Here is a 27,915-nt window from a genome sequence, read left to right as displayed (position 1 = left end):
CGTTGGGTCTTTGTTGTGGTGCGTGGGCTTCTCACTGCAGTGGCTTCTCTTGTTGCAGGGCACGGGCTCCAGACGCACAGGCTCAGTAGTTGTGGCATGTGGGCTCAGTAGCTGTGGCTCGCGGGCTCTAGAGCGCAGGCTCGGTAGCTGCGGCGCCTGGGCTTAGATGCTCCGGCGGCATGTGGGACCTTCTGGGACCAGGGCTCGAACCTGTGTCCCCCTGCACTGGCAAGTGGATGCTTAACCACTGCGCCACCAGGGAAGTCCTAAACCTGGTTCTTACATCCACTTCAGTTCCATTACCTTGTTTCCGACCGTTTATTTCTCCTGAGCAAGGGGGCTGCCGCTCCCCGGCTCCTTCCCCAAGTTGTCCTGCCTCCTAGCCTGTCCCTTCCCAGGGACTTGGCTATCTGAGCTGCTGCTTGCCTCAGCCAAGCCCCTTGGAAAGACTGGACACCACGCTCAGAATTGGTTTCATTTTTCCTTTATTTTTTAAAAAAAGCCCCTAAGTTCTATGGCTTCCAGGAAGCATCAGAGAAACGAAGTGCCATTTCTGTACACTTTTTGTAAAGCAAGACCTAGACGCACACGCGGGGCGCCCCCAGTCGCTCTGCCCTCAGCACGCGGGCCCCAGGGGACCACGGGGGCCGCACCAACGGGCTGCCGGCTCCACACGCACCTGCGGGGCTCGGATGGGCTTTAAGGCGCTTGTCTCCACGGCTCGGCCGGCAGCGCAGAGCGACACAAGGAGCCCACGGGCCACGCGGTGGCCACCCCGAGTTCCAGGCCGGCGGCTCCACGAGCAGGTGTGCAGACCCCCCGCGGGCTGCGCCCACCGGCCCAGGCTTTGGTGCAGCATTTCAGTTGGGGGCCGCTCTCATCCCGCCTTCCCCTTTGGTCTGGGGAGGCCCAGGGCGGGCTCACCCCTGGCAGCAACGCCCCGCAGCGCCCCCTCGAGAAAACGGCCTTTGGATCGAGGGAGACAAGCTGCACTTTATGACACTAACGGGCGCGCGGCGGGCTGGACGGAGGCGGCCGCGCTACTTACTCAGCAGACGCGCGGGGGCACAAGGCAGGGCGGCCGCTGTGGTTTTCTCTCTTCCTTGTTTTAAATAGTTAATGCTCTCGGAGGGGAGGACTAGACACAGGTGTAGAAATCTCGGCCAAAGTCTTACGTGAAGGAAGTGACCCCACGCGGGGGCTGGCAGCTCTGCCGGGCCTGCAGTCTGCGTCCAGCGGTGGCCACGTGGCCGTGGAAAAGCGGGCCCCGAGGGGCTGCAGCGGGAGGCTTCAGAGGCCACGGCCCCGGGGTCACTTGTGTCGCTGCAGAGATTTTCTCTTCCTCCTCTTGAAGAAACAGCAGCACCTGGAAGGGGCGGGCACAGGCTGGGAGGCGGCGCAGGCTGGAGAAGAGGGGGATGGGGGAACGGGCGCGAGGGGGTGGGCCCAGGGAGTCCCAGCCCCCAGCAACCGCGGGGGCCTTACTTGGTGTCGTCAGCCACCTCCACCTCTGCGGGGGCCGTGATGGGGGCGTTGGAGTGGCCAGCGGTGGGGTCATCGGCATTCAGCTCCCCGTTGGTGGAGTTCAGTGCCTGCGGGGCAAGAGGGGCAGGGGAGTCCTGTAGGCCCTGCTCTCCCCACCCCCACGCTGCTGGGGTCCTCGGCCGGCCCCTCACCTGGTTTTTGCTGTATAGCAGGGCTTTTTCCCGAACCTGAGGCTGCGAGGGCAGGTCGGTGTGGACCGTGCCGATGGGCGTGGGCTGCAAGGGGGCAGGATGCGGCTGAGGCCCGGCAGCCACCCCCCGCCCCACGTCACGTGCCAGCCACCCCCGCCCCCGAGCACAGGGGCTTCAGGGTCCTTGCCAGCTGCCCCCACGCGCCAGGGGCCCCTCCAGCACCAGCCTCCCCTCCGCCCACGTACCAGGGGCTTCCCGGCCCAGTCGTACTCGTAGTCGAACACGAAGCCGCTGCGGTCAAAGAGGTCGGTGAAGAGCTTGCGCAGGTAGTCGTAGTCCGGCTTCTCGAAGAAGTCCAGGCGCCGCACGTAGCGCAGGTACGTAGCCATCTCCTCTGCGGACAGCGAAAGGGCTGGGGGGCGTGGAGGAGCGGGGCGGCAGCACTGGGCAGGGGGTCTGCGGGGAGTGCGGGGGACGGGGGGCAGACCCTCACCTGGGAAGCTCTCACAGAGCACCTCGATGGGCGTGGCCCGCTTAGTGTCCCCGATCTTCTGGTAGCGCTCCTTGAGCGTGTCGGCCTGCAGGGAGAGCGCGGTCGGCACCGAGGCGCTGCCCGCAAGAGACCCCCAGCCCCGCCCCGGCCCCGGTGCGCCCACCTTGAGCCCCTGCCAGGGCAGGCTGCCGCGCAGGAAATACATGAACATGTGGCCCAGCGCCTCCAGGTCATCACGGCGGCTCTGCTCTGCGGGGGGGATGGCAGGTCAGCGCAGCCCTCGCGCCCCCCCGCCCACCCTGCACACCGCTCACCCTTGCCCAGGTGCGTGTTGATGCTCATGTAGCGCGCCGTGCCCGTCAGGCTCTTGTGTTCGCGGTACGGGATGTGCTTCTTGGTCTCGGGGTCGATGTACTCCTTGGCCAGGCCAAAGTCGATAATGTGGATGGCGTGCTGCCGCTTGGTGCCCGGTCGCCCCACCAGGAAGTTCTCGGGCTTCACGTCGCGGTAGATGAGGCTCTTGGTGTGCACGTACTCCATGCGCGTGATCTGCGGGCGGGCGGGCCTCAGCGGGCTCCCTCCGCCCTGCCCACCTTCCCTCTGCCGCCCCACAGCATCCGGCCCCCTCGCCCTCCCGTGGCCCGCACCAGCTGGATGGCAATCATGAGCACTGTCTTGAGAGTGAACGTGCGGTCGCACAAGTCGAACAGGTCCTCCAGGCTGGGTCCGAGCAGCTCCAGCACCATGGCGTTGTACTTCCCGCACGGGCCGAAGTAGTAGACCTGAGGGACGCCCTCTGCGGGTGGAGGACACACAGACTCACGCGACGCCCGGGCGGGCTCCCCCTGCACTCCCACACCCGGCCCCGGGGTACCTGCGGCGCTGAGCTGCTTGTAGAAGCGGTACTCCAGGTGCAGCTGCGGCGCCCGGGACTTGATGGGCTCCTGGGAGGGACGAGGGGACACATGGATGTCACGCAGGGCGCGGTCCTGCCCTCCTCCCGGCCCGTGGGGACAGCCTCTGCTGGGGGCCGGCGAGGGGCCTGCCCGGGCTGGGGACTGGGGGAAGGGGGCAGGGCCCGGACTCACCAATTTGATAGCTACGTATTCATTTGTATAGAGATTCTTTCCTGTGGGAGGAGAGGCACGTCAGGTCGGCAGGACCCCCAGCACACAGGAGACCGCTCACGACCCACCCGTCCAAGGGGCACCTCCTGTTCTGCGGCAGCCCTCCTTGAGCGTGGCCCATCCCTCCCGGACCTGGAAGGGAAAAGGATGGGCCCATCCCTCCCGGGCCCGCAAGGTACTCCCACCGGCCGTGGGCACCCACATCTGCCCCCGCACCCTCATCTCCTGGGCCCCCTCCCTGCCGTCCTGCCCTCTCCTCCAGCACCGCCCCAGAGGCCAACCCTGCCTCCGCCCACTCGGGGCTGCTCCCAAGTCCTCTGCGGGATCCTTCCCGCCAGCACGCCAACACGCTCCAACTTCTCCCATCTAAAAAAGTGAAAACACAACAAAGAGTCCTGGTGACCCCAAGGCCTTTCTTCAGCTCCAGCCGCAGGGAACCTGGAGGAGACATCACACCCCTCCCACACACCCTCCCCCCCGCCATCCCCAGAGGCTCTGTGAGCCCCCCCCCCGCCACCTGACCTGTGCTCACCGCTCCGGCCTCTAGGGACCCCCGAAGGCGCCCCCCATTCCACAACGCCAGGAACTCCGGCCTTGAGCTGTACACGTCCAGTGGACAAGCCCCGCCCCCTCGCTGTGGAGCAGGGGCCCCAGCCAGGAGCCCATCAGGAGGGAGCGTAACCTGCGTCCTCAGCTTAGACAGACATGCCTGGGGGCAGGACGTCTCATGCGGCCCATCGCTGGCCCACCTGGACCTCCAGGTGCCCACGGAGAACAAGCCATGGCACTCAACCTCACAAAACTGCAAAAACACGAGCTGTTCACCTGCTACAGTTCCTACCAGTGGCTGAGCCCCTGGGTGGCCGTCTGCATGCACGGTGTGGGCCAGCCCCTGGGTGGCCGTCTGCATGCGCGGTGAGCGCTGTGCACACGCTCCACCCTCTGCCCCTCCCGGTGCTGCCGTCCCGCCTTTCCAGGTCCTGAGCTCCGACTCAGCCCCACGGTGCGCTGCTCCTCCAGGCGACCTCACGCCTGAAGTGCCGTGCTGCTGCGTCTTATTTCTGAGAGGATCCAGTGTGGGAAGAGGCCTCAGCTTCCTCTCCATCCCACTGCAGTGGGACAATCTGGGAGACAGCTGCACCAGGCAGTTCCGCCCCACCCATGGGTGGCCAAGACACCGGTGTGTACGATCCCACAAGCCCAAGTCAGGGGCCCGCATGCCTGTCAGTCGGTTCCCCGGATCCCTGCCCATCCCGGCTGTCTCATCACTGTGGTGCTTGGCCTGGAGTCTTCAGCTCAGCCTCAGCTCCTCCAAGGCCCTGGTGTCCGTCCCCGTCTGTAGAGTCAGCTGGTCCCCAGACAACTGCAGGGGTGGCCCCGAGTCTGCGGAGAACCATGCCGTCCACGTCTCCAGTTAACTTCTCTCAGCGATGCTTTCACTGCTCAGCGCAGAGAGGGTGTGCGGCCTTCGTGAGATTTGTTCTGGAGGCACCTGATGGCTTTTGGTGCTCTTACACGATCGGGGCTATTCTTAAATTTTTACTTTCCAGTCGTTGCTCCAACAGAGAAATACAGTCGATCTGTGTTGGCATATGCAGCAGCCTTGCCAAACTCATTCCTTTCTAATTGTTTACTGAAAGACTACTCTGGCCTCCGCACATGGGCAATCATGCCGTCCGAGACAGGTCACAGCTGTATTTCTTCCTCTCCCAGCTTCCTACCTCTCTGTTCTGTTCACTGCCACTGTGCGAAGGGGGTGCCCGCAGGGGCCCCTCCTGCAGATTCCACTCCTTCGGTTACTACGAGTAAAAGGCACCCAGCGGCAGAGAAAGAAAGCGCCCATCTAGTCCTCCTCATTTTCATTAAATAACAGGCATGCCTCTTGTGTTTCCCCTCCACGTTTTATGATGAAAGTTTCACACATTCAGAAAAGCGGGAAGAGCTGGGCGCAGGGAGCCCCTCACCCTGGCTGCCTGGGTCACACAATCCGCGATTGCTCTGTTCTGTTGCACAGCCATCCCCTGTTCATCTCATTTTCAGATGCATCTGGAAGTTGCAGACCTCAGCACCCTGCCCCCTAAACACTGCAGCCTGCAGATCAACTTCGATTTGTACTTAGTGCTTGTTTTTCCCTTGGGAGGAGGCATTTACCTGGGAAACGCAGAGCATTTAATGAGCTTTGGCAAATGCGTGCTCCTGGGCCACCCCGATCCCGTGAGGACAGACAGCGTCACCGCCACCTCACCTCCCGAGAGGCGGAACGCCACCCCACATGCTCCCTGCTCCTTGGGGTTCCCTGCACACGCATGACGCGGCTCGCTCTGGCTTCCTGCCCGGGCGCGTCCGTCGCAGCACGGACACACCTGGCCCACCTCCAGTGTCCGTTACTGAACGCTGCGCACGGGCCTTCCTGTCACTTCTCAGGCAGGTTTGCTGGCTTGTGCTGCGCACGGAGCAGAAGTCCTGTCCGGGGCCAACAAGGCGAGGTGCCCTCCACGCCCCCTAGCCACTTGTCCGTCTGCTTCTGGGTGGTGTCTGTTCAGATCTCTGGCCCAGTTTTAATCACAGCACCTGTTTTTTTATTACTGACCAAGCTGTTGTCTTCTCCTGCGTCCTGGGTGACAGCGCTTTGTCCAATGGTGCTCAGCAAATAGCACCACCCGGTCTGTGGCTCGCCTACTCGTGCTTTTTTTTTAACTTAATTTTACTTATTTTTGGCTGCTTTGGGTCTTCGTTGCAGTGCACAGGCTTCTCATTGCAGTGGCTTCTCTTGTTGCGGAGCTCGGGTTCTAGATGCGCGGGCTTCAGTAGTTGTGGCACGTGGGCTCAGTAGTCGTGGCGCGTGGGCTCAGTAGTTGTGGTGCGTGAGCTTAGTTGCTCCGCGGCATGTGGGATCTTCCCAGACCAGGGATCGAACCCCTGTTCCCTGCATTGGCAGGAGGATTCTTAACCACTGCGCCACCAGGGAAGCCCCCCTACTCGTGCTCTAAACAACATTTCTGGAAATTTAAAACTTTGATGATGCCTAACTGATCCTTTCTGGTAATTGGTCATCTTATTCTGTGTCTTGGTCAAGAAACCTCCTGTTTTGACTGTGCACGTGGGGAAGCCAAAGTCCTGGAGTCCAGATGAGTTTAAGGTGAGAGTGTGTGTGCGCGCACGTGCATGCGGGCATCTGAAGTCTGGATTTACAGCTCTGAGCCTCACCAACAGCCAGCTCAGCAGTAGGTGTGAAAAGTGGGAGAGTCTGCAAGGCCTGACAGAGAACGCCTCCGGGGGGCCATGAGCAGAAGGGAGATGCCGGGGCTGCACAGGGCAGGAAGACGCTGGAGCCTCCACCACCCAGAGCACGGAGGCCACCCTGAACTCCCCGGACATTTGGCTGAGAATCCAGAAAGCCCACACACTGGGAGGGGGCGACCCCAGCCCTTGAGTAATGCCTGCTTGCCACCCACCCTATCAAAGCTGAGAAACAGTCCCTGGTGGGGTCATGATGAGTCGCCAGGATGAAGCATGATCCGGGCCTCACGTGTGGCACCCACATTGTCCAACAGACAATAAAACATCACTAGACATGTGAAAAAAGGAACAGCACTGCAAGAAGGAAAAACAGCACCAAAGGCACCACAGACACGGCATTTAAAATAGCTACTGCAAAAGGGAACGCTCCTGCACTGCTGGTGGGAATGTAAATTGGTGCAGCCGCTGTGGAGAACAGTGTGGAGGCTCCTCAGAAAACTAAAAAGAGAGCTACCAGGTGATCCAGCAATCCCACTCCTGGGCACGTATCCAGACAAATCTATAATCCAAAAAGATACATGAACCCCTGTATTCATTAGCAGCATTATTTACAACAGTCAAGACATGGAAACAACCTAAATGTCCATCAACAGAGGAATGGAGAAAAAAGATGTGTACACACACACACACACACACACACACAGTGGAATACTACCCAGCCATAAAAAACAATGAAATAATACCATTTGTGGCAACACGGATGGACCTAGAGATTATCATATTAAGTGAAGCAAGTCAGACAGACAAAGACAAACACCATGTGACAGCACCTATATGTGGAGTCTATCTATGAAACAGAATCACAGACATACAGGACAGACTGGTGGTTGCCAAGGAGGAGGGGTTGGGGGAGGGATGGAGTGGGAGGTTGGGGTTAGCAGATGTTAGGTTAACACGTCAGCAGATACAAGGTCCTACTGTATCGCACAAAGAACTATATTCAGTATCCTATGATAAACCAATATGAAAAAGAACATTTAAAAAAGAATATATGTATAACTGAATCACTTTGCTGTACAGCAGAAATTAATACAACATGGTAAATCAACTATACCTCAATTTAAAAAAAGCTGGGACTTCCCTGGTGGTCCAGTGGTTAAGAATCTGCCTTCCAATGCAGGGGATGCAGGTTTGATCCCTGGTCAGGGAACTAAGATCCCACACGCCGCGAGGCAACTAATCCCACATGCCTCAACTAGAGAGCCCATGCACCACAACTACAGAGCCCATGTGCTCTGGAGCCTGCACGCCACAACTAGAGAGAAGCCCAGGTGCCACAACTAGAGAGAAGCCCGTGCACTGCAACAAAGATCCCACGCGCCGCAACTAAGACCCAATGCAGCCAAAAATAAATAAGTAAAATAAGTAAAATAAATAAATATATACTTTAAAAAAGCTATTGCAAGTATGTTCAAGGATTTTAAGGAAAAGATGGGCAAAATGAACAAGCAGTTGGGAAATCTCAACAGAAAAATAAGGGAATCAAATGGAAGTGAAAAATACCATGTATCAAATGAAAAATTCAGTGGATGTATCAAATAATATATTGGACGCTGCAGAAGAAAAAGAAGGGTGAACTTACAATAAGGCAGTAAAAACTATCCAGGCTGAAGAAAGAAAAAAGACTGAAAAAAAACTTGAGAGGAACCTGAGGGACCTGTGGGACAGCATCAAACACTCCTAATGTGTGACTGGAGTATGAGAACGAGAGGAGACTAAACAGAGGCAGAAAGAACATTTGAGGTAATGATGGCAAAGTTTTTCCAAATTTAACAAAAAAGCGTTAATATACATACCCTAGAAGCGCAATGAACCCAAAGCAGGATAAACAGAAAAAAAAACCACACCTTAAATTAAGGCCGAATCAACATCTGAACCCAGAGATGAAAAAATCTTTGCAACAGGCACAAGACAAGACATACTATATACAGGAGAACAGTGGTCAACAGTAGTCATCAGGGAAATGCAAATAAAGTCCACAGTGAGGCACCACTTCACACCCGCTAGCACGCTCCAAGTGGAAAAGCCTGACAACTCCAAGTGTTGATGAGGATGTGGGATACTGAGAACCTTCACACGCTGCCCGCGGGAGTTCAAAGGGGGTACGACTGCTTTGGAAACCAGCCTGGCAGTTTCTCATAAGCACACGTGACCCAGCACTTTGATGAAAACACTCATACACGAGACTTGAAGAAAGGTGCTCAGGGCAATTTTATTCACAACACCCCAAATCTGGGCACAGCCAAAGGTCCCTGAGCAGGAGAACGCACGAACAAAATGGGGTGCAGTCATACAGATAGAGTAACAAACAGCGACTAACTGCAGGCCCAGAAAACCACAGGCACTGAGCCGGAGGAGCCTGGCAGGAAGGAACACAGTTGCCCCTCGGCCTCCAGGGGAATGCTTCCAGGAGCCCCAGAGGATACCGAAATCTGCAGCTGCTCCAGCCCCTGACATAAAACCCCACAGCACAACCAGCACAGTGAGCCCTCTGTACCGCGGGTTTCGCATACTGAGGTATGGAGCAACAACCAAACCTTGATCCTTCAAAAGCGTTTTAAGCCAAAAGCCACTACCCCCGTAGTCCCCAACGCACGCTCCACCATCCGTTTACCCAGACCTGTGCTGTTTAGGCTGTGGCTCCCAATGCCAAGGCCAGAACCCAGGACAGCCATCTGGGTCCCCAAAGCCACAAGGGGCACCCCCAGGCTATAGGACAGGACTGGGCCGGGGGACGTGAGTGTGCCAGCCAGTGTGCGTGTGAGCACACATACGTGCACACACTAATGGGGCAGCAGGGTTGGGCCGCGGAAGCCCCGTCGGGGAAGCTGAAGAGTCGGCCACCGTGCAGCACAGATCAGGCTGGGCACGCAGGGCCCCGCACCCGGGGGAGGGGCCTGTCTCTCCCACACCTCCGCCCTTCCCATGAGCAGTTTGGGCCCCCGCTGCTGGCAGTCCATTGGCTCAGACCCAGAGCCCAGGGCAGTGAGGACCCGCTGCTGATCCCATCCCAGCGCCTCTGGCACGGCCAAGGTTCAGGCTCAGGACAGGCCTCTCCCAGCCTCGCAGGCCGCTGGGCATGTCAGACACCAGCAACACCAGCCGACAGACAGACACGGACCACTGGACGGGGGCTGGGGGTCGCCCACCACTAAGCTCCAACCACTAAGTGCTGTGCAGGAGATGCCCCTGGACCCCCAGCTCCGCATCACCAGCCTCCTGAGCTCTGTGGGCCTGGGGCCCCTGGCACAACCGCCCCACAGCTGTCGGGGTCCAGCCCTCTGCAGAGCCTCCTCCGGGGGCGGGGGACAGAAACCCACACGCGCTTACCTGCGTTCCCAGCCCTCACGTCCACCCCCGCCCCCGCGTCCCCGGAAGTGAACGAGCGGGGCTCACCTAGCCGGAGCTCCCCGAAGTTGCCACAGCCTATCTTCTTCCCGACTCGGAAGTTGGGGCCCACCATCAGGACCCCCGAGCTGGTCCCCGAGCTCCGGACGCTGTGGCTGCTCCGGCCGGCGGCCTTGGACATTCTCCGGCCCTCCTCCGACTCCCCTTTCCCTCCTTTCTTGTCAAAATCCATAAGTTTGTGGTACCCTGGCCTCTCCACGGTGACTCTGCTGCCGTGCAAATCCCGGCTCCACGGAGACCTGTGGTCGCGGCAGCTCTTCAGGGCTAGCACCCCATGGCGCCCGGCGGGCTCCTGCTAGTGAGACGCGGGCGCTCGCGAGGGCCCGGCCGCAGCGCTCTTCTCGGTGGCCTCGGGGTCACGCATGGGGGGAGGACACATGCTGCTGACGGGTCCCGGGAGCTCAAATCTCGTGGCTCTCGGCTGCAGGAGAAACAGAGGCACGGGTTAGAAGGCCGCGATGCGCCCGCCCGCCACGCGCCCCGGGGCCCAGAGCACAGCCTGGCAGGGGACCCAGGACTGGGCGTTAAGTGGTGGCGGGACCGCGTTCTGGAAAGATCTCTGACATGCAGGTGCGACCTGTGACCTTCTAGGGGCAGAGGGGAGGGAGGCTCGTGCAACCTGTGACCTTCTGGGGGCAGAGGGGAGGGAGGCTCGGGCCTCCGAGAATTCCACGTGCCGCCTGCCGGCCCACCCCAGGCTAGAGGACGGCTGTGCTGGGAGAGGAGACGCCTAGTTGAGCAACAGAGGCCCCAGCACTGCTCCTCAGAAGAGGACAGGTGCAGAGCAGAAAGTGCCCGAGGCTAGGAGACAGGCCCCTGCCACAGACCTGGGGGGCCTCCGAGCTGCCTCTCCCCCACCCCACCCCTGCCCAATATCCAGGTGACATCAACGTCCCTGGGCCTCGTTCCAGGAGCCCGTGACCCTGTGGACAGGTGGGTGACCAGCTGTTGCTGCGGGAGAGTGAGAGGGCAGGAGGGGCTGCAAGGGCCCTGAGTGCGGGCAGATGAGCTGTGAGCCTGACGGGGCTGGCTGGACACGCGCCCCCAAGGCAAGTCCGGCCTGGCCTCTCCAGCAGAAAGCTGGGGCTGTGGAGGGAACGGTGGGCACCCCGATAGCCCTCCAGGTTACAGGGAGGGGCTGGCCACCCGAGCTGGGGGGTGGGGATACACTCCCAAGGTCTGTCTGTGGTGCCGGCTTCTCCCTCCTCCCACCCCCATGTGGACCAGTCACCCTGCAGCTCAGACGGACGGGGCTCTCCCCGGCCAGCTGGCCTAGCCTCTCAAGCCACTCCCTCCTCTCACGAGGGTCACAGGCCCTCCTACAGGCCCTCGCCTCCTCCTGTCCCCTCTGGCCAATTCTCACGCCAAAGCCACAGGAATCGCTTTAGAAAGAAAACACTAACCTGCTCCTATGACACCTCCCCACGCCCTCTGCCTGCCCAAGCTCCCCTCGGGCCCAGATTGGCCACTGCGAGGCTCACACCTATGCTCCCCTCCCCACCAAGCACTCAAGGGCTGACACCTGGTGGAGGCCACGCCCCCTGAATGTCTGCAGGGGTGGGGGGAGGTGAGGCCAGGTGAGGGCCCTGACGCCAGGTAGGCGGCCCAGCTGTAGCTCATCCACAACCCATGAAGGCACCCGGGGGAGCCCCCGGCGGGCTGTGGCAGGACCAGCACTGAGGCCCGGTGCCCTGGGGGTGCGATGAGGGGGTCGCCTCCCACCCCCGTGGGTGCCCGAGCCCCCAACTGGCCTCCCACATGGCCCCCAGCGCCCCCACCTACCACCGAGGGCCTGATGGACGGAAGGGCCAGCCAGCAACCGTGTGTCACCGACGGCACAGGTGCCAAGAGTCGCAGGCCGAGGACAGGCCCAAATGAGGGGGCCTCTGGCCATGCGCCTAGAGGCAGGCCCACAGCCGGCAGGACGGGGTGGGGGGATGCTCACACATGCGTGCACACGCCAGTCCGTGCTCGGCACCCATGCAGGTCATCGCTGCCCGGGGGGGCGTGCAGGGCCGGAGCGGCCAGAGCCTGGGAGCCCAGGAGATGCCCAGACAGGCAGGGGCCCAGGCTTCAGGACAAACCTCACCATTTAAGGCCGGCAGCTTCCCAACCACGTGGACGGTGTGTGTGGACAATGCGACCCCAACAAGAACCGTGCGCCCAGCTCCACCGCTGCCTGGGGTTCCCACCAGCCGACACCCCAGCACCGCAGCCGCGCCACCCGAGCAAGGGGCCGGCCCGGGGCCGCGCGCCCCCACCCGAGCAGCGCTGTCCGCGCCTGTGGACGACACACTGGTCGCTGGCCAAGCGGTGCCCCTGCTCGGGCGGCCACCCGTCTGTCTCCACCTTCACCGGCTGCACTCGCAGGAGATGGATCTGAGCCAAGGGGACGCCACAGGGGCACTGCAGGCCCAAAGGCAGGCAGGGAGGGGCGTGGCCCAGAATCCGGGCCCTTAACAGAGCAGGCCACTCCCCACACCCTCGGCGTCTCAGGGGTTCCGACGCCACGGGCCAGGCCGCTCCCCACCTGTAAGCGGTTAGTTCCCTGTGGGGGGGGGGTGGGCGGGCGGACAGCTGTTCACCATCAGGAATTTGGGAGTCAACTGGGAACAGCTGTTACAAACTTACAAGGAAATAACTACATTAACAACAAAAGAAATAGTGGGACCTCCCCGCTGGTCCAGTAGCTAAGACTCCATGCTCCCCAATGCAGGGGCTCCAGGTTCGATCCCTGGTCAGGGAACTAGATCCCACATGTCACGCGGCAAGGCCAAAATAAATAAAGTGGACAGTTCAACGGTTCTTACTGAACCACGGCTTATGCTTGCAGAGTTGTGCTACAATCACCTCAAATTCCAGCACATTCCATCACCTCAACAAGAAGCCCCGTCCCCATCAGCAGTCACCTCCTCCCCCCCTCCCCAGCTCCTGACAACCACGAACCCACTCTCTGTGTCTGTGGATCTGCCTGTTCTGGACGTTTCCCATCAGTGGAATCGGACACCGTGGGTCTTTCTGTGTCTGGCTTCTCTCACTGAGCATCGTGTTCTCAGGGTCCGTCCACGAGTGTCAGGGCCTCTGTCCTCCCCGTGGCGGAGTGATGCTGCTACGCGTGGAGGGCGCGCTCATCCACAGGAGGACACCTGGGCTGTGCCCACCTTTGGGCTGCGGTGAACTATGCGGCCGGGGCGTTTGTGTACAACCCCCAGGAGGCGAGTGCTGTCTCCCGGCTCGGACCTACTAGGCTGCAACTGCTGGGTCAGGTGGAAGTTCTATTTTAATTGCCAGAGGAGCTGCCCCCCTCCCGCGCCCGCCCACGCCCTCCGCATCCCCCGGCATTGCTGCCGCCCAGCTTTAGGACAGCTGCCCGGGGCGTGGGGGTCCTGCTTCACCTCCAGGCACGCGTTGCCCCCAGAGCCCGTGCCAGCGCCGGACACGCGCTCATCTCACGGGTGCCTGTGGAAAAGGCACGCAGCAGTGGGGGAGGTGCGCACAGGGACCAGGTGGAGCCAGGCTCAGAGCGGCCAGACGCCTGACCACACAGGAGACTGCACACGACTCATTTCTGGAGCCGCCGAGAGGCCAGATGGAGCAGAACTGGGCAGGAGGCAAACACTCCCTGAGATGGGAACCAGCCGGCGTGGGATTCCTGCAGAAAACTGAGGCCACTGCCCCTGGTGCCCGGCCCCCTGCGTCTGCTGTTTCAAGACCTGCACACACGCAGCGAACCCGTGCCCTGTACACCCTGGGCACCTTGTGCGCGGACCACACGCCTGGACACGCTACCCTCATTCATTCTGCTGAAGTCCTCCCAGATTCCATAGAGAGGGAACACCAAAATCTACAGGCCACCCTGCTGATAGATACTTAAGGGTGGTTTCCAGCCGGATTTTCTTTCCTGTCAGAAAGAAATTAAAAACACATGCCTGGGGAATTCCCTCGTGGCGCGGCGGTTAAGAATCCTCCTGCCAATGCAGGGGGCACAGGTTCGAACCCTGGTCCGGGAAGATCCCACATGCCGTGGAGCAAATAAGCCCGTGTGCCACAACTACTGAGCCTGTGCTCTAGAGCCTGCGAGACACAACTACTGAGCCTGCGTGCCACAGTACTGAAGCCCACGCACCTGGAGCCCTTGCTCCGCAACAAGAGAAGCCACCGCAGTGAGAAGCCTGCACACCACAGTGAAGAGTAGCCCCCACTCGCCGCAACTAGAGAAAGCCCAATGCAGCCAAAACTAAATCAAAAAAACAACAACAAAAAAAAAAACAAACCACCACACGCCTGTGCACACACACGCAGGCACACCAGAGGTGGATGTAAAACCCACGGGAATTTCAAAGATTAAAAGCTGAGCCCTGCGATCTCCCAGCTCCTTGGCTCCACTCCCCGAGGATGCCCCGCGCGCTCCCGCCAGGCACTCCCGCCTGCAAGTGGCAGAAGCAGCCAGGGTGCAGGGCAGGCAGACGCCAGCAGCAGGCCACCACGGGGCCGTGAGCTCATGGGGACGCACACACAAGCGGGAGCGGACGAGCGCGGAGGTTCTTAAGGAACCTCTGAGGGTGGTTTCCACGCAGACGAGGCCAGGAGGACTGGGCGCGTCTGCGCCAGTGCGGGGCGGGCGCCTCGCCGTCCCGCGTCCCGCCGCCGCAACCCACACACCCCCGCGGGCAGGGATTCGTGTCTGGGTCCCGCTTTGTGCAAGCAGCTTTCATGGGGCGGGGCGCCCCGACACCGCCCAGCCCCACAGCACACACAAGGAACCCCTCCCAGGGCCCCACTCCTCTGTACTCCAAGCCCACCCGCCTGGGAGCCCGTGCCTGGCCGCCGGCACCTGGCTCCCTAGCAGGCCTCCTTTCCGGGCCACGACCCCCGCTTTCAGGCCAGGCGGGACGTGCTCTCGGCCCCAGCCCAAGATCCACAGAGGCACGGCCTTCGCCTCCGCCTGGCCTCACGTCCCCAGGTGCAAACCCTTCCGAGCTCACAGAACCTCTGACGGCCCCAAAGCCACGAGACACGCCCCCTCGGGCTTGTTCAGAAGCGCCCCTACCCCCAGGTGCTCACTCCCAGGCCCTCGCTCCCAGACCCTGCAGGACGCAAGCCTCGGGGTCCGGCGACACTCCCCTCGGCAGACCCTTCTCCTCTGCCGCCTCCCAGGATGGCTTGTGTTAGGTGAGCGCTTACTCTGCGCCCAGGGCTCGGGCAGCAGTGGGTTCCCGGCCACAACCCCCAGCAGCAGGCCTGTTCTCCCGGTCACACTGTCCAGCAGGGGGCCCTCCAGCCAGCGCGGAGAGGCACGTTCGCAAGCACACCTGCGGCAGCCGGTGGGCCAAGAGTCCAGGAGGCGCCGTGCAGAGACGGGCATGACCGGGCACAGCAGGGAAGGAGCCCTGTGTGAGCCGAGAGCCAGGGCACAGCCCGCGTCGACAGGGGCTGCGGTGCTAGGCGCACCGTGTTGGCCCCCACGCCCCGATGTCCACGGGGCTCCAGGCGGGGAGCCAAGGACAAAATCAGAGACTCTGGCGTGTGTACTCCCCACCCTGGCCCGCAGCCCACACGCGACGCCAAAGGCCCCACCGCAGCTCACCCAGCCGGGCCGACAGCAGCAGGGCAGGCCTACGGCCCTCCATCCGCCTCCTGACAACAGGCAGGCGTGTGGCCACCACAGGGAGGCGGGGGAGGAGTCCTAGACCCTGAGCCTCCCAGGGACAGGACGCCAGCCCTGCTCACCCCGCAAACGAGAGCAGCCACCCGCAGCGCGCACGGAGGGGTCGCCCCACCATCCACAGGATGGTTATCCTGGGTCCCCTCCTGGGGCCTGAGGGGGGATGGCAAGAGCGAGTCCCCCACTGACCTGGGGGGAGCAGGGGTAACAGAGAGTGGACACAGGGCTAAAACCAGAGCCAAACGTTGCCAGGAGCCTGGGCGTCTGCAGGTGCCCCCCGGCACACCTGGGGGACCGGGAGGCAGGTGTGTGTGATGCCAGCCCCGGTGCAAGCGCCAAAGCTAAAACTCATCATGGGGGGGGTGTACCCAGTCCTTGACCCAACCCTAAAACAAAGCCAGTCTTGATCCAACCAACATGGCCCTCAGGTCCTCCCAGGGGCACCTGGACTCTCCCCCCATGCAGGGAAGGCCCTCCAGGGGTGTGGGCTCTGCTCAGGCCCCCATGGCCAACTTAAATTCCACAGGCCCCACTGAGCCCCGACGACCCCCCCCTCGCCCCCCAGGCCAGTCCCCAGGCGGCCCCTGGCCTGCCTTCCAGCTCAGGTGAGTTACCTGCCGTGTTCTTTGGGGGGTCCTCCATCTCGTCAGGGCCCGGGCCAGGTCCCCTTCGCAGAGGCCCCGGGAACCCCCTTGTCTGAGCGCCTCCACCCAGTGATGTCACAGTCCCTGGCCGACATCACAGGCGCAGCCCTGGCCCAGAGGCAGGGCCAGTCTGGGGCGGAGATGGGCAGCCTCCCTCCTGGGGGCAGCCCCTTGGAGGCTGCCTGGCCCCACCGCACACGGCAGGCCCTGGTGGGTGCCGCCTGGGAAGTGCCGGGACTCTGGTGAGATCGTGGCTGCGGCCCCCTTGAGGCACCTCCGGACACGCGTGTCCCTCCATCAGGCTGAGCCCGTTTCCGTCCCACGGGGCCTTGGTGACACGTGTAGGGAGGGCCTCCTCCCCAGGGTCACCCAGAGCCGGGGTTGGCACCCCAGCAGCCGTGAGCACCCCGAGCGTCAGGTCTTGGTGCCTATGCACTGCTCCCCAAGAGGGACCCGGACCCTGGAGACGCGCCGGCCCTGGGGCCGCAGCCTAGAAGCTTGAGGTCACCGCAACGTGGAGTTACAGCACAGAGCTAGGAAGTGGTCCTAAAACAGTGACCAGCCCCCGGGACGAGGTCGACACCTAAATGAATTAGGCAGAAATGGGTCACAACACACTGATTTACAGACAATGGAACACAACCCTGAGTAGACGGGAGAGGAAGGGGCACCCCACCTGGCGGAGGCTGCAGGTAACCGCCACCAGCAATGCTGGAGCACGCCGAGGCCGCAGCCCGGCATCACCTTCTTAGCAACCACGAGGAAAAGTCCGTGTGCGGCACAAGCCGGCCCGCGGCCCCGACAGGATGCGCAGGGCTGCTGCCCAGACGCTGCGCCCCCTGGAGATAGGTGTGGAAGGGGGCCAGACTTCACGCTCGGGGGCAGCCGCAGGCTCGGGGTCATGAAGAGCAGGTGTGGGCAGAGACGCACAGGTGCAGCCAAGTTACAGGCGAGCCCAGGAGGACTGGGGAACTGACAGCGCTTTCCTTCAAACCTCTCCACAGACTTGAAACGTTCTCACGACAGACCCCACAGCCTCAGCCCAGAAGTCATCGGGCGCTTCTGCGCAGGGGCGACTCGAGAACCTACCGGAGGAGTGCTCGGCAGTGACCCCTGGACACAGCACCTGGGACGAGCTGAGATGCTGCATCGTTCGCAATGCTGGCAACGGGTGGGCCCGGGCCACGGGCTCACTGGGCTGCTCTTGCTACGTCTGGGCACGTTTAAAAGTCTCCCGACAGAGAGCTAAAAGGAAAACAGGAGGGGGTCGGGGAGGGCGGGAAGGGGCACAGAAGGAGTCCAATCACGGGGACGGCGGGCGTCCAAACCCCACATGATGCCAGGTGGAACACAAGACAACTGGAGGCGCAGAGACAGGGCCGGGCCGGCTGCACGGGCACAACTGACCGTCCTGCCCCAGCACATGGGCCACGCATTAACAGAAGGCAAACACACAGAAGTGCACTCGGTGGCACCAGGCACGTGCCAGGAGCTCAGCACCGCCGGGGCTGCCGCACACTGTCCTGGACGAGCAGGTCTGGAACCTTCCATCACTGCGGAGGCTGGCCTCTCCCTGCAGCCCCTCCGCCAAGGCCTTGTCCACACCTTCGCAGTGAGCTAGCTGCCCGTGGAGGGGGCAGCACCATCTCGGCCCACATGACAGGCCTTGCGTGACCCCTCGTCCTGGGTGCTCAGGTCAGTTGTGCCTGCACTGCAGCCCCATATCAGTCCCAGGAGGGGGCTGAGCTGTGTCCCCCAAAGACACGTCCCACCCCTGGAGTCTGGGACTGTGACCTTATCTGCAAATGAGGGTGGGCCTGAAGCTGTGACGGGTGCCCTGTGAGGAGAGGAGACAGAGACAGGGAGACGGCCATGCCCCCCACCCCAGGAGAGCGGGCGACACCAGCACAGCCCGGGGGCCTGGGGGGCAGAGAGGACGTGGGGTAGAGAGGACGTGGGGCAGCATGGACTCTGTCTGAGGATGACGTATGAACACGGGCCCATCAGCTGGGTTGCGGGAGGTGCTGAGGGGCTGGTCGTGGGCACACGGGGACCCTCTGAACTGATTCACAGCCTCTCTGTGAATCTAAAACTGTTCTAAAACAAAGTCTGTTTAGGGACGTCCCTGGTGGTCCAGTGGGTAAGAGTCTGCCTTCCGATGCAGGGGACGCGGGTTCGATCCCTACTGAGCCCACACACTCTGGAGCCCATGCGCCACAACTAAGAGAGAAGCCCGCGCCGCAAGGAAAGATCCCGCGTGCCACAACTAAGGCCCAACGCAGCCAAAATAAATAAATAAATAACTTAAAAAAAATAAAATCTATTTAAAAAACAACCTCGTGGCTTCCCTGGTGGCGCAGTGGTTGGGAGTCCGCCTGCCGATGCAGGGGACACGGGTTCGTGCCCCGGTCCGGGAAGATCCCACATGCCGCGGAGAGGCTGGGCCCGTGAGCCATGGCCGCCGAGCCTGCGCATCCGGAGCCTGTGCTCCGCAACGGGAGAGGCCACAACAGTGAGAGGCCGCATACCGCAAAAAAAAAAAAAAAAAAAAAAAACAACCTCCACCTCCTCTAGCAGCTCCCCCAGTACCCACCCAGCACCCACTCCAGTCCAATGTCACCCACCCAGCCCCTCGAAGAGCATCACGGCGCTCACCGCCATCGACAGCAGCCCATCCACCCAACGCGCTCCCCAGGGACACAGCAGGTCCCGGGGGGAACATGGCGGCTACTTGCTGAAAGGGGTCCGAGAGCACAAGGGGCAGAGCAGGGAAGTAACGCGAAGGCCTCTGCGGGCCAGAGCGTGGGGCAGGGACACGTGCGCCGATGGAAACGATGGAAACCTGGGCTCCCAGGCCAGGTGCTGGGAGAGGCACGTCAGGGCCCTCAGAAGCGGCCTCCGCGCTTCCACAGCAAGGAAGCCAGACTGCAGCCCAGGGGCTCCTCTGTGCCTTCCCTGCCCCTGCCAGCACGTGCAAACTTTCCTGAGCTCAGGAGCAGGGGGGGGAAAGGGTGGGGAAGAGGGTTCTCAGCACGGAGCCTCACGCGGAGCCCCGGCTGGGCACGGAAGCAGGGTTGCGGGGGTGGGGGGGGGACACGCAGACGCAGGGGCCGGAGAGACACACGAGGGAGGACATTAAGGGGCCCCCAGAGCACCTGCAAGCTCGCCAGAAAACCACACCCACCAGCCCACCCGTCCAGCCAGCCCCCCACCAGGTGAGGAGTCAGGGACAAAGACCCGGGCCCTCCCCTCAGGGCCGGGGGCATCACGAGGCAGCTGCCTCTGGGAAGGAGGCCCAGCGCCTGCCCAATGGGCCGGGCTCCTGCATCCAGGCTGGAGCCTCCACAGTCCTCCCTCCCCAACCCCCCACCTGGATGTGGTGCACCAGGAGCTTGCCTGAGGCCCACAGGGCTTCGTTTCCCGTGGCGCAGGGCTTCGTTTCCCGTGGCGCAGCCTGAGACGGTCTCTCTCCCCCACACGGAGGAAACCCGCAGCCAATCCCAACGGGTCCGTCCACAGCGTGTCACTGGACCCGCTTACAAACACGCCCGTGTTGTTCAGCGGTCTGGAAGGACTTCACCAACGCGTGGCTGGTGCCCACCTCCTAGATTCTGAGCAAGTTCTTAAGACATTCCCACGCTTTGTCATAACGGCCATTCTCCTCAATGTGCGTGTGGCTTTTGCTACTGAAAACACCAACGAGAGGACAGTGGTTTTGTGGTATCACAACTGGGGGGGCCACTTGGCCCGGTGGGGCCTGCCGGTCACTCCAGGCACTGGACACGCCTGCTCAGAGGAGAGCAGCCGAGGGCGCCAGGACCGAAGTCCACGGGCCAGCCCGTTGTCTGTGATGTCAAAGGGCAGGACCAGCCCCAGCGCCCACATGCTCCAAAGGGCTGGCATTCTGGAAAGTGCAGGACAGTGGGAGAATGGTCTTCCAAAAACCGGCCAGGGTTCCCAGGCTCTGAGGAGACAGACACCACCACAAAGGACAGACCCCCAACCCAGGACAGGAGAGATGCTGGGAGAGGCCAGGACACAGAACCTGGAGAGGAAGTTGGCGGGGATGTGGACAAACGGGACCCTCACCCATGGCGGGTGGGGCAGAAGGTGGTGCAGCCGCCATGGAAAACAAGCAGTGGTTCCTCAAAAGTTAAACACGCAGTCCCCACTCAGCCTACTCCGTGTCCACCTGAGGCAACTGAGAACACGTCCACGCACACCTGTGTCTGCACATCCACAGCAGCATGACTCATGATGGCCAAGAGGTACACACGACCCACATGTCCATCAATTGAGGAGTGAATAAATAATGTGGTCCCTCCACACACCGGAACACCACTCAGCCACGAAAAGGGGTGAAGCCCTGACACTCGCTACCACGTGGATGGACCGTGAGACCACGACGTTCAGTGAGAGAAGCCAGACACAGGAGACACAGGGTGCGACTCCACTGATGGGAAACGTTCAGAACAGGCAGATCCACAGACACAGAGAATGGTGAGTAGCTGTCATGGGCTGGGGAGTGACTGCTCATGGGGACATGGTTCTTTTGGGGGTGATGGAATGTTCTGGAAATGATTTTAGTGACGGCTGCACAACTTGTGAATACACTAAAACCACCAAGGTGTACTCGCCAGCGAACTTCATGGTCTGGGAGTCGTACCTCAGCTAAAACCGGGGACGTGTGTGGCATCTCCACAAAGCTGTCTGGAGGGGCACAGGGCGTGAGGCTTGGCAGGCAGCCCAGAGAACAGGGCTTGTCCAGCGCAGATCAAAGTCCGACGCACGTGCAGCTGCCAGAGCCACGCCTCCCCCTCCCACCAGTTGAAGCAGCTTCTGTGACAGACACGCAATAAATCCTTCAGAGGACAAGGGGTTCGTGCCCACAGGAGGTAAGAAACGCAGACACCGGCGAGAAGGTGGGGAGAGGAGGAAGGGCTGACTCACGGCCTCGGTCCTTCCCAGCGGCCCAGGACAAGGCCCCAGGGGTGCAGAGGTGTCCCCACGATGGCCCAGGACGGGCTCACACTCACCTGGGCACACTCAGGAGCTCCCTTCTCGCCCCAGAACTGCCCCGCTGGCCTCTGGCCCCGCTCAGTGAGCAAGCAGCACCCTGACTTTGGTCCCCCAGATTGGCCGCAAGCTGGAGCAGCCTCCACTGACCAGAGGCTACATCAGTCACCAGATGCCCAGCCCACCCCCAGATGCGGAGGCCGGGGCGGGGCCTGCAGCCGCCTGGGAGCACCACCTCCTCATTGCAAAGGTCCCCCTCCACACCTCAAGGCCGGCCACCGGCCCCAACCCACTGAGGCCAACACAGCCCCGAGCCCCAGATGGAAGGCTGCCACCAGCCCGGGGTGGCCAGACACAGATAAAAACACAGGGCGCCCAGCTGACACGGAAATTTAGATAAGCAGCTAATAACTTCTACAAGTATGTCCAATGTGCTATTTGAGGCCTATTTATACTAAGCAATTTTCGGTGGTTTGTCTGAAAGTAAAATTTCACTGGGCGCCCCGCTCTGTTATCAGCTACACGTGGCCATGACTGACAGCAGCGCAGACAGCCTCTGCCAGGACTCACATTGCCAAAGGCACTGATGTTTTCTACTCAAGTCCGTGTATTTGTTAAAATCAAGCGTTTGCAATGAAAACTTAGCTTCCAAATGGTGATGAGCCACTAGTATGGATATATACGCAAATAGGAAGGACATAAACCGCCTCAACAGTAACTTCTCATACCAATTAACGTTTCAATGATCATACCTCAAAAAACAAAATTAAATGACATAAACGGAGCGTCACCTGTTGCTTTCTACTTTTCAACCAGGTACCAGCACACTGTCCACCATCCACACGGCTTACATCCTGTCTGTCTTGCGGACCAGGGCTGGGGACCCTGATAGATACCTGGGCCTCCAAAATACTCCGCACCGCCCGCAAGCTGGGTACTGTCATGACCATTTCAGACGGGGAAGCCTAGGCTGGGGTGTGAGAGGCGCCGGGCGCGCCCTGCAGCCTGCCTGGGTGAGGGGCACTACCCAGGGGCACGTAGGGACTGGCCAGGCTGGAGCCCCAGCTTTGGAGGGAAGGCAGTGGAGCGTCCAGGGGAGACGTTCTCCTGATTGGCTCTGCCCCCTTCATCCGGCCACAGAGGAAGCTCCAACTCCCCAGGCAGCAGCCTGGAGGCCAGGGGCGAAACCAGGAGGGAGGATGAGGGTCACCCTCGGACGAGCAGCAGGGCGGCCCGAGGTAAGGGGGCAGACACTGCCCCATGGGGGGACCTTGGCCAGCCACCACGTCCAGGTCACATGAGCCGCATCCCTCCGGGCCTCCCCTCTGCCAGTCCCCTCCCCACCTGCTTCCACAGACTTCCAGCTCCTGGGGGCAAAGGTGGGCCTGTGGAGGCCCAGAGACGCACTCAGGGAGGACCTGAAATGGGCACCCACCGGGCCCTCACGGCAGGCTGTGGCGTGCAGGAAACACCCAGCTGGGGCGCTCGCCGGGCTGACCCTGCCGCCCTAACACCGCGTAGCGCCTGGGATGTTTGCGGCTGTCACGACGGGACTGCCCTAGAGAATGACCCGGCCCCAACGCCCACAGTGCCGAGGGGAGAGACCTGGTTCTAGAAAGAGTCCCTCATGCAGGTTCCCGCTAGACCCATGGCTGCAGCTTCAGGAAACAAGCAGCTCATGACTGAGGGCCGGCAGTCCAAGGGAGGGCCCAGGCCAGGGCAGGAGCTCCCCAAACCGCCCCCGTGCAAGCGTGAGAGCAAAGGTGGAGGTGGGGCACTGGTGGGGCGACAGGCGCACAGGGTGGCACGAGGGGTCCTGGGAGCTATCGGCACTGACCTGGGCCCTCCCGGCCCGCTCGGGTTAAGCTACGCGAGCGGCTGGCTTCAAGGCCAGCCCGTCCATGTGGGTGATCCCCGAGACGGTGCGGCCTGGCACACAGCACGGTCAAGTTTCTGTAAAGACGCCAGTCTCCCAGCGTGGCCCCCTGAAATGACACCCAAGGCCTGTTCTAGAAGCAACGAGGAAGGGAGCCTGCACGTGTCCCCAAGCACCTCCCCCAACCTCAGCCCTCACCACCCCACCGTCCCCCCACGAAAGCCCCTGGTCTTTCCGGATTTCTCTGCCTGGGATTCTTAATCTCAGCCTACTCCCCAGCCAGCTGCCCCGTGGTCCCGGCTGGGTCACCCACTGGGCGCCCAGCAGAGCTCTGCCACGTGCCTACCAGCCAAGCCCTGGAACCACAGCGAGCAGAGCCCCCCATGACGGGCACGGCCGCGAGGGGGCACCGCAAACACTCACCAAGGCCCCACAATGAGCGATGTTGCCCTGCAACCCTATGTCCTGCAGGGGGCTGGCGGGGGAGCGGCCTGGCCCCCAACACCAGGCAGGGCTGTCCCCTCATTCAAGAGGGCGGAAGTTCCACTTTTGCCTGCATTAGGCCTTCGTTGTGGTGCGCGGGTTTCTCGTTGCGGTAGCTTCTCTTTGTTGCGGAGCACCGGCTCTAGGCTCACGGGCTTCAGTAGTTGTGGCACACGCACTTCAGTAGTTGTGGCACGCAGGCTCTAGAGCACGGGCTCAGTTGCTCCGCGGCATGTGGGATCTTCCCGGACCAGGACTCGAACCCGTGTCCCCAGCATTGGCAGGTGGATTCTTAACCACTGCACCACCAGGGAAGTCCCCAAGAACAACTTTTTAAGACTGAGGTGCATCACAGACTGACGTAAAGTTGTGATACATACCGTATATCTATTTCTACCTTTTTTTTTTGGCGGTATGCGGGCCTCTCACTGCTGTGGTCTCTCCCGTTGCGGAGCACAGGCTCTGGACGCGCAGGCTCAGCGGCCATGGCTCACAGGCCCAGCCGCTCCGTGGCATGTGGGATCTTCCCGGACCGGGGCACGAACCCGTGTCCCCTGCATCGGCAGGCGGACTCTCAACCACTGCGCCACCAGAGAAGCCCCAATTTCTACCTTTAAATAGCGATCCTACCATGACCCAGGATGACCCGGGACCAGATCCAGCACCTGGGTGCCCCTGCCCGCCACTGGCAGGAGAGGCTCTGAGCAGCGGGAGGACGGTGGGCAGCTCTCCGTTCTCCAAAGGACGGGCTGCTGGCGGGGGCACCGGGGGAGAGCAGTCCCGCAACCAGGGGCGCTCAGGCACTGCGACATCTGCACTTGCTGGGACCTCCTGGCGCCCCGCACGCACTCTGCACGGGCTCTGCAGGCTGCGTCTCCGCGGTGAGGGGAGGGGCTCGCCCTCTGGAATTTAAGGTCTGTCCCGAGCAACCTGGCTTCTGCCGCTCACTGAAAGGGGCTTACAGGAAGGGCTGCGTGACAGCAGGGCGGGCGCACATCCGTGGACCGTGCCGGGTACCAGGGGACGCATGGGGTTCGGAGAAGGAAGTGCTGCTACCAGCCACTCTCCTGGAGAGTCCCACCGACCCTCTGCATGGCGCCCCGCACTACAAAGGCGGGCGTGGGCTCAGCCTGGACCAGAAGCTCCTGTGGAAGACAGGGCAGGAGGGAGGGGCTGAGGCCAGGAGAGGAGATGGGTACTCGCAGCCCCTGTGGGCCAGAGGAGCCCAGGGAGCATAGGTCTTCCTACTGGAGATCACTCAGGCCTCACCTCCTCATCTGTAGGATGGGCACTTGGGCCATCGCCCAGCACAGGCCCCCCAAAGCTCCCAAACGGGGATGGGCAGACACGGAGCTGCCTGAGGTAGGGCCTTCCGCACCTACCAGGCCTTGGGCCTGGCGGACCCTTCCTCCACGGCGGAAAGATTCCCGACCCGACGGCCAGAGGTCTCCCGAGCACACCCCACTGCCTAGATCACGACAGCAAGGCCCCCATTGGGCGTGACAGCACCAGCTGGGCCCCAGACACTGACCACGACCCCAAGCCACACGCACCACCCATGCTGACCCACCCAACGCCCCTGGCCGTGACACCCCGCTGCCAGCTCCCTCCCCAGCCCGCAGCCTGGTAAGGCCTCCCAGTAAGGCCTCTGGGGGGAGGGGAGGGGGGGCGGGCAGCAACCCAAACCCACAACAACTGTGAGGAGAAAACCTGCTGCTCTGAGGTGGCCCGGGCAGCACTGGAACAAGGAGTTCCTGGTGCCCCAGGACGTCCAGGGGAGATGCTACTTCCCCAGGTACAACCTTGCGGGGACTGGGCCCACACTGAGGGCTCGCTCAGACCCACCAGTAAACCCCCAAGGACACAGGTTGCCCCTGCAGCTGTCCGGAACGCCTCTTGGCTGGCTGGATTCCCCAGAGCTGGGACGAACAGATAGAAAGCTTTCAGTGTTAAAAAAAAACCCAAAATACCTCACCTACTTCCTCTTGCAATCCAGAGGTAATTACTATGTAGCTGAAAGGAGGAGGTTAAGATGGAACCAGCAGCAGCAGTTCAGAGGAGTCTGCGTACACACAGCTCTGCTGTCACATCTCTGAGCCAGGGAATGAGACGCCTGTCCCCAACCCGCTTCAGAAAAATTTAGAGGAGCTCGAAATCAGACCAGAAGACCCAACTGGCAACTGCACACGGAAAAACCAGAGCCAGGCTGGATGACTGCTGCAGACCCCAGGGTTTGGCCCACCCCTAGGGTGGGGGTCCAGCCAGCTCCTTCCCAACCTCCCTCCCTCCACGGCCAAACGCAGCACATACAACTGGCCCCCAGCCTGGGAGCTGCCCCCCACCAGCTGGACCCCTGGCCCACACCCACCACCCCCAAGTGGCCCTCCCATTCCACTCCTCAGAGGCAGGGCCACTGACACCACCGCAGCCGGGGAACTGAACACCTGGGGCCCCGGAGACAGTGAGGCGGGCTTGTCCAGGCCCGTGTGCGCTCCTGGGGGCGCTACAGTCAACCCCCCAACCCACCTGGCCACGTGCCTGCGGAGCCACAACTTGGTGGAGACGCAGCAGATAAAAACAAACTCCTGGCGAGGACCACAAACTTCCCCCTTTCAAACCTGCGGCCCAGCTCAGCCGGTTCCCTTCAAGCACAGCCTCCACCCCCTTCCAATCAGAGCCATCCCCCAGCCTCCGGTCTTGCCCCCAGGTCAGAGCCTTTGTGCTCTCCCACGGATCTCTCACATCCCTGAGCCACAGGAGCCCGTGGGGGCCCGGAAACGCCAACTGAGCCTGTCCGTGTCCCCTGGGGCAGGGACGGGGGACCCCCAGAAGCCCCTCAGGATGGATGTGTGAACAACCCTGGAGTCCCAGATGCTGGCCTGGCCAGGGTGCTCCTGTGGAAGGGGTTGGGGAGAGAATGCTAGGCTCCACCTATGTGCACAGAGCTCTCCAGGCCGTTTCCTGCAAACAATGCCATCCGGAGGCCAAGGGACTACCCCAGCTGCCCAAAGCCTGCCCAGGACGACGCCTCGGACGTCACAGCAGTGCTCTCAGGCCCCCAGCCCGATAGTGAACACACTTCCCCTGAGAAAACAGGAGCAGAGGAAACAGGGGAAGCACAGGGCAGGGAGGGGATGAGTGTGGCTGCTGGGCACGCAGACATCTCGCTCCCCTCCCTGATCCGAAGTGTTTCCGGAAAACAAAGCCGGTGGCGAGGGCGGAAGGGGGAGGCGCAGCCAGGCGAGAGCCGGGAGTTCCTGAGCAGCCCACAACAGGTCCCCCAGACCAGACCCCTACTGCTGCTCCCCTTCCCTGCTCCCAGCTCCCCGCTAAAACCTGCAGGGCCACAGAGGGGCGAGTGTATGCGCCAGCGTGGGGAGGAGCGACGGGCCCAGTAGAGAGAGCTGGAGGGGTGGGAGGACGCGGGGAGCAGACCGTGGGCTTGAGCGCTGGGGGGTGGTGAAGGGGGGAGGTGGGGTGGGGCTGAGGGACAGTGGGGGACACTGAGGTCTGGAGTGAGGGAACAGTAGGGTCTGGAGTGAGGAATCGGGAGGGACAACGAGGTCTGCAGTATGGGGATTAGTGGGGGTGAGAGGTGACAGGGCCTGAGTTCGGGGGTCGCTGGCGGCGGCAAGATCAGGGGTGCAGGGGAGAAGTGCTAAGCGGTTGGGGTCTAGAGTGTGCGGGTCAGTGAGCTGGAGGGGCAGTGGGGTCGCAGTGCAGGGGTCAGTGGGGAAGCAGAGTCGGCAGTGCAGGGGTCCACAGGAAAGGGTCAGGACTGTGGGGTCCGCGGGGTGTGGGACACGGGATGCAGGGGTCTGCGGGGGTCCGAAGTGCGGGTGTAGGGGCTGCGAGGTGCCGGAACTGGGAGGTCCTCGGGATATAAGGGCGGCGTGGTCCGGGAGTCCGCGGGGGTGGGGCCGCCGACAAGGGCGTCCGCGTCGTTACCTGACGGCCTCCGCCGTGGTCGTGGCCGTGGCCCCGCGGCCGGGCGGCCGGGCTGGGCGGCCCAGGCTCCCTCAGCAGCGCGGCGCGGGCCCCCGCTCCGGACCCCGTTCGCGCTCCGGCTCCGGCTCTGGCGCCCGCTCGGGCCCCCACTCCGGCGCCGCTGCAGCTGCCGGCCTCCGCATGTTGGGCGCGGGCTGTCCCAGCCGCGCGGGCGCCCGGCTCGCCCCGGTCTCACAGCGTCGCTCGCGGCCCGCGTTTACGCCGCCAGCGTCGCGGGGG

General features: G+C 62.1%; 1 protein-coding gene across 7 annotated transcripts; it reads right to left on the bottom strand.

Moving 5' to 3' along the window:
- Window positions 1-468: 468 nt before the first annotated feature.
- Window positions 469-27,915, bottom strand: CSNK1G2 (casein kinase 1 gamma 2). Of its 7 annotated transcripts, XM_022557163.2 has the most exons (12): window positions 27,637-27,910; window positions 9,993-10,425; window positions 3,258-3,298; window positions 3,044-3,113; window positions 2,817-2,965; window positions 2,484-2,718; window positions 2,333-2,418; window positions 2,170-2,254; window positions 1,922-2,070; window positions 1,677-1,760; window positions 1,486-1,592; window positions 469-1,366 (listed from the first exon to the last, which is right to left on the bottom strand). In XM_022557163.2, exons 2-12 carry the CDS (start codon window positions 10,174-10,176, stop codon window positions 1,312-1,314), a joined length of 1,245 nt encoding a protein of 414 aa, XP_022412871.2. In that variant the 5' UTR covers window positions 10,177-10,425; window positions 27,637-27,910; the 3' UTR covers window positions 469-1,311. The 7 variants fall into 7 exon arrangements, with proteins under 7 accessions (XP_022412871.2, XP_089761863.1, XP_022412869.2 ...); XM_089905737.1 differs by having other exon boundaries at window positions 1,922-2,254; window positions 27,637-27,915; XM_022557161.2 differs by having other exon boundaries at window positions 1,486-1,760; window positions 27,637-27,915.

The sequence above is a fragment of the Delphinapterus leucas genome, unplaced genomic scaffold (genome assembly GCF_059928025.1).
Source record: "Delphinapterus leucas isolate spDelLeu-1000000601 "Yukka" unplaced genomic scaffold, BTC_Dleu_Yukka2 spDelLeu_asBTCV2_sq25, whole genome shotgun sequence".
NCBI classification, from domain to species: Eukaryota; Metazoa; Chordata; class Mammalia; order Artiodactyla; family Monodontidae; genus Delphinapterus; species Delphinapterus leucas.
The sequence above is the reverse complement of the archived record's forward strand: the minus strand, read 5'-3'. Positions and strand labels throughout refer to the sequence as shown.